General features: G+C 45.9%; 1 protein-coding gene across 1 annotated transcript in view; it reads right to left on the bottom strand.

Annotated features, from left to right (window-relative positions):
• Nucleotides 1-6978, bottom strand: part of ATP10A (ATPase phospholipid transporting 10A (putative)) — a 109662-nt gene extending 102684 nt beyond the window's left edge. The window contains exon 1 of the mRNA XM_031605269.2: nt 6146-6978. Coding sequence (XP_031461129.1) covers nt 6146-6591 — 446 coding nt within the window. The 5' untranslated portion in view covers nt 6592-6978. The remainder of the gene's footprint in view (nt 1-6145) is intronic.
• Between the last annotated feature and the right edge of the window lie 5665 nt (nt 6979-12643).

Here is a 12643-nt window from a genome sequence, read left to right as displayed (position 1 = left end):
GAGAGAGGAAAGGGCACCTCACAGACAGCTCTCAGGCAAGAAAGCACTGGGTTATCTAGCATGGGGAGACCTGCACTCAGACATCTGAAGCAGTGTCAAGGTAGCCAGCCTGCCCATCCACCTGCAAGGATTGTGAAAGCCTGGGTGAAGCATTCCAGTGAATTCTGCCCAGTGGCAAGGAGCCTCGTCCTTTCCATGTTTTCATCTTCTTTATCAGCCAACATTAGTCAGCTCGTCCTCCCCAAGCCCTGGAATCCTCAACTCTTCCACAGGAAAACTGGAGCCTTCCAGGCAGAGCTGGGGAATGCTGTTCCTACAGTACTTCACAGAAAGAAGGCCCTGGCTAAATTACACCACGCCAGCTAACAAGCAGTCTAACAAAATACTGATCTATAGCATAGCTGTCAGGTACTAACAAACATTTTCAGTTCTACTGACTAGATGACATGGGGAAGGTGGGATTTGGAATCACAGTTTCAAGTGGAGCTGAACAACACATGCATTTGGAAACGTTACACTTTGACAGAAGAAAGCAGATCTGTTAATCTTCTTTCAGCCACCTCTAGCAGCAAGCATGACCTCAAGATAATATAAAATATAAGAACGAGCTGATCCTGAATGTAATGTGGCCACCATACTCCTGGCAGCAGCCTATTTAACACAAGCTATTAAGTCTATAGAGTGCAGCACATCCCTGAAAAAAATCACTTGGTGGTATCAAAGAATGGCTTGAGTTGGAAGGAACGTTAAAAATCAAATTTGCCCTTTGCTGAACCACAAATAAAATGCATACGTAGAAATGAATGGACATAGGGGCTCTCCTATGCATTACAGCTAGCTGCATCTCAGAAAACAGCACAGGCTTCCTTTGCCAAAATAATAAACTCCTCTGCAAAATGAAAATACTCCATTACTCTAAAGGAAGAGACACTACTATATCTCTCAGAGAATGTACTCACTGCTAGTTTGGCTTGAACTGAAGCAAAGGATAGTAACGTAAACCAAGCAGCATCTCTCTAAAACTGGAGAAAGGAACATTGATATCTCTGACATAAATTCAGAACACAACATTTAGCTTTCAGCTTTCTGTGCACCGCGCTCACTCACAGAGGAAACTGAGTAATCCCAGGTAGTTTCCTTCTGAATCAGGTCTAGTGACATTTTCTTTCTGGAAGCAATGAGACAAGTTTATTTCTTCTGGTGATAAATGTCACCAGAAGAAATGCCTTCAGTTCTTGGGACAAGACGCTACTATGTGTGGGTGTATTTGGTTAGCGTAGGAGGCAGTCACAACCAACGTCCTGGAGGCTGGTGTCAGCAGGAAAATATGGGACCTAAATGGAGTGGTTGCACAGAGTCATCCCGTGGCTACTTCACAGGCCATGAGTGGCATCTGCTACGCTCCTGTGAGGATTTGGTAACATTCTGTATCTTTCTTCTCACAGGATGGAATAGCTTTCACTGGCAGGCTGACAGAGGGAGAGAAGACCCATTCGACATCTTCCACACCTTGGCAAAACAAGTATCAGGTCATACATTCCAATTTTTCACATATTTTCTAAGTCACATGCTGAGCGAAGAAGCAGTTACCACTCTTATCAGCATGTAGAGACCATTACAGTCTTTAGCAATGCTCCTCAGTGGACACAGCAAGAATTACAGTAAACCTAAAAAACAAAGCCCTTTGGTTTTGAACATAAGGCTTCTAGAAAAGTGTTAGAAGAGAGAATTTCACCAACAAAGCACTTAGACAGAAACAAAATATATTCCTTGCTGGATGAGTGCCATTATTTGTTGTGACTGCAGTTATCACTATTCATCTCCTATTTACATACCAAGCAAATACATACCATACTTTGTGACAGCACGCTGAAAACAAAGCCTGTGCTTAGAAGAGTTTTAACACTATTCCAATGACAAATTTAGTTCTATCAAATATTTAAGAGCAGGAGCAATGTGTGCTGGACTTGTTTGGAGCAAATATTCATGTGAAACTGCCAAGAAAAAAATCACTCTTCCACCCTCCAAGTCCAACTTCATAACCCAGAAAAGTAACTAATCAAACAAGATTTCACTACAATGTTAAAAATTTGTGATCTCCGGACATCAACCTCCATCCCTGGGTGATGGAAATATAGAAAGGGAGCAAAGAGATGTGATTAAGGTGACTGCCAAGTCGTGAAGGATTTCTGCACAACAGTCTTCTGCAGACTAGGCTCTAATGTCTGTCTAACTTCTTTACATTTAAACCAACTAAACAAGAGACAATGTGATTTTCCATGATCCAGCCTTCCCAACTTAAATCTGAATTTTAAGTGACCTGTGAAACTGTACTCCTAAGACAGTGTCTGGTTTTCTCTGTAGTCACAAGCAGGGCAGGAGCCTGAGAGAGGCTCCATTGACTCCTCATGGCTAAGAAACCTTCCCTCTTTTCCTATCAAGACCAGCATGCTGATAAAGGAGGACCTGCAAATTATATCACACACCAACACAATTATTCAGTTCTCCAGAACACTTTATTCCTCAACACACTCTGCTAATTCAAACTCAATAGCTTATTTCAATTCCTTCAAAGAATTAGGTCTTTTCACTGTCTACCAGCTGTCTAGAAAATAGGAGCTTTTGAGGGACTCTTTGAAACACCGAGAATTTCTACATTAAAGCTGTCTCCTCTTTCTGAGAGAACAAGCTGCATCTCCAGCTTATTACTTGAGGTTGCATCATCCTTTGCCGTTCTGTCGTCTGATAAGTTTTGCCAACTGAGTCATTGATTCAGCAGCAGTTGTATGTGAATGGGTCATCTGAGTCCGTGGAGGAGGGACAGCGGAGGAAGGAGGGCTCGCCTGCACACCAGCTGTTAAGCAGTCAGCACAGCAGAAGAATGGCATTTTTCCTCGTGTTCAAATTACTGACACCATCGGTTTGCATAGGCAGGGAACCTCGCCGTGGGCACTGCCCTAGTGCTGCTGGAGCCCCTTTCTGATGAGCTGGCACAGAAGACACAAGGCACAACATATGGGATCTGACCCGAATCTTCACTCAATCACTAAAGATTACCTAAGATGTAAAGACAGAGGGCTTTTCTCTGCTACAGTGATGCAATAGTCCCTGTCTCAAGCTGCTGACTGCAGCTTCCCACTTGCTGTTGACTGTGTCTGAGTGTTGAAGTAAGTAGTTTTTTCAGATGTATGTGAATGCAGCTGGAAAGGGGCCCACAGCAGCGTGGAGGTCCAGTGTAGCACTCAGCCATATCCCATCTCACTCAACTATGGCCAGCAAGGGAAGAGTTGCTGCTCTCCGGCAGCTCTAGGGCAATGCAGGGCTGAGCTGCGCTCATTAACCTGCACTAAATCTATGACAAACACTGCAGAAGAGTCTGTCCTACTGACACCACAAGGAAGTGGAAGGAAGAGACAGTCATTACTTGGTCAAAAAGTAGCAGAACTGATAAATCAATCAGCACAAAACGGATGTGGTGAGAGAAGATGTCACTTATTACTTCCTTTTGTGATGTCTATGCTTGAGCATTTTTCCAGAAACAGAGAGAGAGACTGAGGAAACAAAGTTCCATCTCCTCAAGGAGAACTCCAGCAGGACACCTTTTGGAGAAAAACAGCTTTTTGATCGCACTCCCAGTGACTTTATGATCTTGATACACAATGCTCAATCTTGGTTCCCTGCTTCCAAGATTCAGCTCTAGAAGTCATGTACATTAGTGAGAATCTTTGTTTCTATCTGTGAAAACCTTAAGTTTGTTGTCCCATCTCACCCACTGGGGCTAGGAGATGTTTAAAAAAATCATTTAGTGAAGTTGAAATAATGGCTAAAAAAGAAGAAAAAGTAGGCAGTTATGCCATATAAGCAATTCATTTTAGCTACCTGTTTTGTTTACTTCTTTTAATTGCAAGAGCAGGGCATTTCCTAAGGACTGCCTGTGGGCAGAAATAGTCAAGCTGCTGCAAGAAACAAGGGTTCTGCAGACAGCTATACTGAAGCTTAGTATTCCACTAGCTAGAAAGCTCTATCTGAACAGGTGATGTAGTTCAAGCTTCCAGCTTCATTACCCTACGGGGATTTGGCCCACGTGCACTTCAGGTGCAAATGCAGTGATTCTGCCCCTCAACTCTGCTTTTGTGAAGACCTCACCTGGACTACTGCGTCCAGTTCTGGGGCCTCTGACATAACAAAAATGTTGAGCTGTTGGAGCAGGTTCAGAGGAGGGCCATGACGATGATCAGACGGCTGGAGCACCTCTTCTGTGAGGTCAGGCTGAGAGACTTGAGGATCGTAAGCCGGGAAAAGAGAAGTCTCCGGGGGAACCTTACAGCAGCCTGTCAGTACCTGAAGGAGGCCTACAGGAAAGCTGGGGAGGGACATATTATAAGAGCACGTAGTGATGGAATGAGGGGTAAGGGCTATAAACTGGAAGAGGGTAGATTTAGACTAGATATAAGGAACAAATTCTTTACTGTGATAGTGGTGACACACTGGAACAAGCTGCTGAGATAAGCTGTGGGTGCCCACTCCCTGGTAGTATTCAAGCCCAGCGTGGATGGGGCTTTGAGCACTGGTCAAGTGGGAGGTGTCCTTGCCCATAGCAGGGGAATTGGAGCAAGATGATCTCTTAAGGTCCCTTCCAACCCAAACTATTCTATGATTCTTCTTGTTTTTCAATCCAGGAGACATGACAGCTTATTTCTAAACTGGTTTTATTTGGTAGGGACTGGATTAACCATCCACACTAGTCCTATTTTATTTCTGAGCAAGAATAGTCTCTTACTAGCCTTCCTGCTGCCCATCTCCCTCAACACCAGAAGCATTCACAGTCAAGAACAACTACAGGCAAGCAAAGAACTAGGCAGAGCCTTGGGTTAGCCCTGCCAATAAATGCTACATGGCTGGGTTATACTTATTTTAGTTTACGGAAATTAGACTGTTTTACTTGTGTTCCCATGCATATCTAGAGGCAGTGGAATATCCCAGAGTGAGATTTCTTCTGTGATATGAGTTTAAAAAGCAACAAAATACTGGATGTTGAAAACATAGACTATTCTGGATTCTTTTTAGCATTTTATTTCTTTTCACACGCCTTTCCCAGAATAGGAGACTTGCTCTCTGCTTCTGTGCTTACGTCAGCCCAGAGTACCCCTCCCAGACAGCTTGTGGAATCGGAGTATAAGCTTCTTGGCACGTGTTCCTTTTCCGTTTGATCTACACATCAGAATGAAAAATGAAACCTGCATGCTTGGAAACTATTTTCTTCACTCAATTTCCCCAAATCTTACTCTGAGCTACTACCAGATGACTAGCAGGCACAGTGAGGAAGATAAAACATGAGTTTTCTAAAGTTGGATTCTTACACATAAGTGTTAATGCAGAAGACATTTCAGGCTGATTTATGGATACCAAGACTGTAGTCTAAACCTATAGCCTGGATCATTCAAAAAACAAATACGTCTGAAGGAGATAAATGACCTAGAGCTCCATCCACAAGCTATGGGAGAGAGCAAAGCCACAAGGAATGATGACACCTGAGAAGATAAGTATAAAGCATTCACTCAGAAGTGCAATTCAGTGAAAGGACTGTCTCACATTCTCTAGAAATGCAAACACAGTTCGGGCTCACTAGTTCATGAAACCTCACACTCTTAAGCCAAATGCAGAAGCCTCTGGTCTCCAGCCTTTGCTCAACAAAGATTTATTAGCAGATTACTTGAGGGAGGTCTCGCATTACTGAAGTCAAATTAATGCCTGAAACAACACATTGGTGTGGCTGGCTACTTCACACCGGGAACGATTTGCCTAAGGGCTTCTGAGTCAAGCCATGCCTGTCACGCTTGCTGTCACTTTGTGATGCACTGTCCCCAATACAAAATATAAAACATCACAAAGCCCAGCACATATACATAGACTTATGCTTAATTGCTGCTTACTCATAAGCCTACGTGCTTTGGAAGTCCCAGTGGTTAGGGCGAGTTGGCTTCCACCTGAAGGCGCTGAGATTTAGCAACACCTGCAGCTCCAGGTCATGAAACAGAGAAGCCCAAGACAACTCCAAGGATAAAAACGGGTTTCTCCATGCTCAGCATGAAAGCCCTTTGGAAAACCCAGTGCCCCCATGTTCTGCAACCCACGACGGCCCCACCTGCAGTACACCAGGCACTCCATGTGGTTGATCTCCTGGTCGGAGCGGTAGCGGCTGTAGTCTTCCCACAGGTCCTTGATGGCCGTGACCGCCAGGATGAAGAGCACGGGGGCCAGAGCCAGCTCGGGCTGGAAGGCGTTGACGGCCGGCACGAAGTTGAGCAGCGCGATGAAGACGAAGTAGACATTGGCCAGGCGGTGGAACTGCTCGAAGAGGTTCTTGGGCAGGAAGGAGAGGGCCGTGTACTTGGTGGTCTTCAGGCGGTTGCTGGCCAGGGCGGGCCGCTTGGATTTCTCCGCCTCGGCCTCAGGTGGCAGCAGGCTGGAGCGCACCAGCCGCGTCTTGCTCTCCTTCTTCTTCCTCCTCCTCCTCCTCTTCCTCTGCCTCTCCTTCCCCTCGGGCCGCACCTGGGGCTCTCCCTCGCTCCCCGCCGCGCCCCCGGACATCTCTGCCTCCCTCGGAGCCGCTCTCGCCCGGGACGGGGCAGCGCGGGCAGCTCCCACCCGAGGCACGGCCGCCCGCCCTCCCGCCCTAAGTTATCATCCTCGGCCGCTCGCCACGGCTCTCGCTTTCCTTTTCCCCTCCGGGGGGGAGGGAGGAGGGCTCTTTCAAACCCTCTCCTAACTGATCGGCTTGGCCCCCGCTCGCTTTCTCCTCCTCCTCCTCGGCCGGGGAGGGGACGTGGGCAGGCGGCGAGCCGAGCCCTCCTCCCTCGGGCCTCGCCCCGTCCCGTTAGCGGCACGCCGCGGAGCCGGCCCAGGGCGCGGGGGGACGCGGCCGCCGGCCCGTACAGCATGGCGCGGCCGCCGCCACGCGCTTCCGTCCGCCCGTTGGCGGGATGAGGACGGGGAGCGGCACCGGGTGGGGGGAGAGCGGGGGGAGGACCGGGGCGGCCCCGCCGGCGGGGAGCTTAGAGCGAGAGCGGCCTCCCGCCCGCACGCTTCGCCGATGCCGTCGTTTGCCCGGGAAGGCGGCTCGCCCGCTGCCACCCGTGGATGCGAGGCGGCGGATGCCACGTTCTCTATCGCCTCTGACTTTCCATTACACGTACTGAGGTGGCGGTGGCGGAGGAGGAGGAGGTTTGGGTTCCGAAGGAGAAAACAGAACTACTACCGCTGAAGCGCTCACACGGCTGCGCCGGCATTTATCGCGGCCCCGATCCGCTCCCCGCAGCCGCACGCGGCGCCGCCCCGAGCCCGGCTGGCGGCCACTACGGCACCTCCGGGCGCCGCGGGCTGAGGCGGCCCTCGGGCTGTCGTTCTTTTTCCCTCTGATTCGCTGTATGCTTGTCGTTACTTTGAGATGCGTGTAGGTGATTATGAACCCCTTCTAGGCCCCGAGGCACTAGCTGGGTGCTAATTCAGCACGCATTAGTTTTGAATGAAGCCGCTAAAGCAGAGTAGTTGGCCAACCTTGCTGTCAGCTCCGGTGTTGCTGCAGGGGTTTCATGGATTTCCCAGTTTATGGAACGTGGAAGCACCAGTGGGTTGGGTTTTGTCAAGGGGAAATGGGATAAATGCCCTGCCTCTCTCAAGCCTTCTAAGGGGAGTGTATAAAATTGTCATCCTGCACTGCGAAAAGAAGACCAAAAACCTTCCAGTTTTAGTTTCCAGTGTTGTTTTTTTGAGCCTTGATTAACCAGCTCCTGACTTGCATAGATGCAGAATTAACTTCATGGGTGAGCTGGATTGAGTAGAAATCCTTGTACCATGCTTTGGAAATGCTGACATGGGGTGATGAAGGAGGGCACAGTATCCCTCTGCAATGGACCCAGAAACCAAGCTTCACTCACCTGCGGGCTGCTTGAAGATATCTGGGCTGATATCCCTAAGAGCTCTGCTTCACTCCTGGGCACCAGGAGTTCAAACACAGGATGAAGCTGTGGCTTCATCATTTCCCTGGATGTTCTTCAGTCAGGCTATTCACAGCATGTCTGAGCAGTGGGATGCTGCAGGCGCTGATGCTGATGGATGGCACATTTGTGCTGTGAGAAGCAACGTGGCTTTGTTGGAGTAGTCACCTTTTACTCGAGGTTCACATTAACTGTTCTTCCACAAATAAAGGAACGACAGGAAAGAAACTCAGCATTAAGATACTAATCAGAAGCTGAAAGTTCTTATGTAATCCTCAGCTCACATAGCTGAATTTCACATTGATACAACAGCAGAAAGATAACAAGCACTGTGGTGGAAGCCTCTGAAGACTTCTGTGTTTGTTTGCTAAAACCTTAATTTCAGGATGGCTTAAAGCCATTTCATTTGAGCACACCAGAGTCAAGGGTCGTCCTTGAAAAGCTTCACCATTAAAAAAACAAAACAACAAAAAAAGAAAGTATGCTATTCTTCACTGGTCAAGAGCTGAAAAGCTCTTATTATCTTTCTTTGATGCTAGTAAAATGCTTTTTTATTAATATGAGCAAACTGAAATATCACCAGGCAGTCAACATTTTTTCCATTGGCTACAACAGCCTCTCTGTCACATGAGAAATCCAAAGTCCTGGAAATTAATCTGCGATTAATAAAAACAAAAGAGCCATCTTTAAATACCTATGAAATCCAGTGTCTGCCAGGCTTTGCTAGCCAAGGCGTTGCCAGTAGAGACACTGCCAAGAATTCAGCCTCTCCTTTCCCTTTCTAAGTAAAACACTGGTCATAAGGAAGGCATAACTGGGGGTTGGACCAGATGGTCTTCAGAGGTCCTTTCCAACCCCTGTGATTCTGCAATTCTGTGAAGTGTTTGTATTTGAACTCATATCTGAACTCTTTCTGTCCACATAATTCAACTATGTGAGGCCACAAATACGAGGCAGGTTACAGATTCAGCCTTCAACTGTGCAACACATACGTGTGCAAGTCTGACTAACTTTTCAGTTGCAGAAGGTCAAGTTGTTAGTTAGAACACATCTGCATCTCCTTTTTGTGGAGTCTTTTGGAGGAAAGGAGGCAGACAGAGGTTGACTTAAAATCGGTCCAGATAACGCATAGTCTGTAAACAGTATTGCCTTCTAGGAACATGGAATCTGACTGGAAAAGCCTGAGGAGCTGAATGCTGAAGGCTTAGATTTACTGGATACCCCAAACTAAAATATGCACCCTTTGCTACTTCTGGGTTTTTTTGAATTCCAGCACTAAATATGGGGAAGGTCTTGGGATTACTCTGTGCTTTGACTCAGCCATCCCTGCCATGCATCAGTGTCTCCTTTCTGTGCTGATCTCTTCATTCATGGATGGTTCTGGCCATCCTCCATCTCACCAGCCAAACCTTGTTTCATTTTGCTGGGTATCTGATCTCTGATTTCTCCAGCTGTTAACCACAGTTCTGCCTCCAATGCCCAGTATCTTTGAATTTTGAGCCCAGAGCCATTCCAATTGTTGTTTCTCTTCTTGAACTGTACACATTTGTTTGTTGTTGTTGGTTTTTTTGTTTGTTTGTTTTCTTTTTTTCCCATCAAGGACTATAGCTGAAAAAGAGGGAGGTTATAAGCATCAATTATGCTGATAATATTCCTAATGAGCTCATCTTTGATAGCCTAGGCCATTAAGAGCTTAATCTTTGGGTGTGACACTGCTGTTAAGGCAAGAAGGAACTTTTCCAGCCAGAGATACTTGGCCTTTTAGATGTCACACACCCTCCAGCTTGAAATCATCACTGTGTTCTTGTTATGTGAGTGGGCTGGTTGCTTAGAAGTGGAGTATCCATTTTCTCATCTTCTTGGAGTCATCTACTTTGATTATATTTGAAGTATTTTATATGGTTCAGGAGTTATGTAGGTATGTGAAAATCATTGACCAAAAATGCCTTTGGCCTGATGATTCCACTGAACAGTTTGAAAATGGCATCCACCTGAACTCTGAAGATGAATACCCTATAGGCAAGGAGAAAGGATCCCAGCTTTATTACTGATGTAAAAGCTTGTGATTTGACTTGTCATGATTTTTGAATGCTTGGAGTTATCATTATTCTATTTTAAAAATTAATTTTTCCCTATTGTCAGGAGGTGAAGCAAATTCAATTTTAACACATTTTCTAATTTACTAGGCCACTTTTATAATATTTATATATCCCAAAATAAAGATTTCTTATATTGAATATTGCCAGAGACATAGATTACTCCCAATTCTCATAAAGAATCACCTTTGTTCCAAAGGACTTATTTGAATATTAATATGCTTAGTATTATGGAAGCACCCAGAGGCCTCAGTCAGAATCTAGGACTTGGAGAGCTATAAAAATAGCTGTAAAGACATGGTACCACACATCAGACAAAATCTGTTCTGCCCTTTGCAGATGAGACATATCCCATCTGGCTCTCCGTAAAGGGGACAAGCGTACATGTTTCAAACTAAAAGAAGAAAGGCAAGAGGCTTCTAGTGTGAAAGAAAAACCTGTTAAAAATGTCAAAATCAAATGGGGAGAGGCAACAGCCAAGACTGCATCTTTCCTCATTTCCCAGCATTCTGCAGGAGATACATAGGTACATACAATGCAGTTGTGCATGCATACACAAAGGCATAGTTACAGAATCATAGAATCATAGAACCATTAAGGCTGGAAAAGATCTCTCAGATCACCCAGTCCAACCACCAGCCCACCCTCACCATGCCCACTGACCACATCCCTCAGTGACACATCCACACTGTTCTGGAACACCTCCAGGTATGGTGACTCCACCACCCCCCTGGGCAGCCTGTGCCAGGGCCTGATCATTCTTTCTGAGAAGAAATGTTTCCTAATATCCAACCTGAATTATGGACTGCAGGCAGTCTTCAAATCCCATTCCTTACTTTTGCATTCCCAGAGAGGGAAGATTTGAGTCGCTAAGTGTGCGAGCTCCATGTGTGAAATAACAAGAGAGATGTTCAGTGTTGCAGCACAGGACCTCATGCTGTGCTGCAACTTTTCAGCATAATGGTATGATACAGAAGCGAGAGAAATGCTATGTGGACCTATCACGCCTCTCACCTTTTACATGTGTGTTTTTCCCACCTACTGCTCCCTGAGGGCACCTGCATTCCACATCTTGCACGCTGGGTGTTGCAGGCTCTCCTGCTCCACCACCACCTGTCTGACCAGCTGTTCAGCCTGATCTGTGACTCCTGACATTCACAAGCAGGTTGGGTCTGGCATCAGAGTGCTGAATGGAAGGAGGCTGTAGCACCCTGCTTTTTTTTACCTTTTATTCGTGCCTCAGAGGGTGCCACAGCCTTTCTTCCACCACCTGGACTGCCACATTTGCTCTGTGACCCTGACTGTGTGCATGTTGCTGGCAAATGAGCCCTGCGGGCTTCTATCTATCTCTTATCTGCTACTGTATGATAAACTAGAGAATAAATGAGTCAAAGTGTAGCAGAGACTGCAAAGTACAGAAATAACACATTATGGTAAATGCAGTTAGCTTATGTATACTTGTGGAAAATATACTTTGCTGATACTTAACAACCAGTTATATTTGTGTTATCGGGACTAATCACAGAGAGTTGTTGATCATCACTTAGAGGTTAACTTTCTGCTGATAATCTCAAATCACTGAAAAGTACCAATACCAAAATCAATGAAAAGTACCATTTAGCTCAGTAAAATGTGGTCTTTCATGGAATAAAAGCTTATGAGCTGAGGTCTCGTCATGGTTAGTGGAGAGAGGCTGGGACTTTTATGGCACAAGTGGGTCAGTGGGTAAGCAGGTCAGGTGAAGCCCATGCTCAAAAGCACTCATCATTTTCCACTAACTGCAGGAGTCATTAAGAGGAAGGAGGAGTCACCCTGGTGGGTATCCAAAGCTGGTCGACGTGAATCTCCCTCTTAATGTCGTGCTCATGCACGTCCAGAGCACAGAACAGCCACTTCTCTACTGTGAAGGACAAGACTGAACCAGATGAGGCACACACAGCAGGAGATGGCCATGTGATGACCTCATGGCCACTTATGCCCTAGCACATCTGCCAACAAAATAAAATTCCCAGTGTTGCTGTACTGGTGACATAGGATGTCCCCTTCTACAGTGGGAAAGCGTAAGCAATACCATGGCCAATTCATCTCTCCTCTTACAGAAATGCTTTTTTTTTTCTTATAACAGCTTTGTGTCAAAGGTTTCTGTATCCATTGCTTCAGTCCATCAGCTCAGTACTACTGAGTCATAGAGTCATAGCAGAAACAGAAATGCAGGAAAATCTATGTAATTTACCACAGAAAGAGTAAAGGCACACTTGCTATTTATAGAAAGTGCAGTTTGGGAGGAAACAAAAGTTAATATCCTGAGAACGGCACTGCCAACTCTTGCTATTTTATGACGAGACTCGGTATTTGTTGCCGTTCTTAAAACTACATAACCTATTAGAATGGGATCTTACAGGAAACTTAGCTCAGTAAGGCAAGAAACTAGGCTAGAAAAAGCCTGAAGGTGTGAAACCCCAAAGCAGAAAATAAATAGGAGAATGTAAAAAGACATAAATTAAGCTTGTGTTTTTGAAAAACACTCTGATTTTCAGAGCAGTTCTGTGA

The sequence above is a fragment of the Phasianus colchicus genome, chromosome 1 (assembly GCF_987193195.1).
Source record: "Phasianus colchicus chromosome 1, bPhaCol1.hap1.1, whole genome shotgun sequence".
Lineage (NCBI taxonomy): Eukaryota > Metazoa > Chordata > Aves > Galliformes > Phasianidae > Phasianus > Phasianus colchicus.
This window is presented reverse-complemented; position numbering and strand designations above follow the sequence as displayed.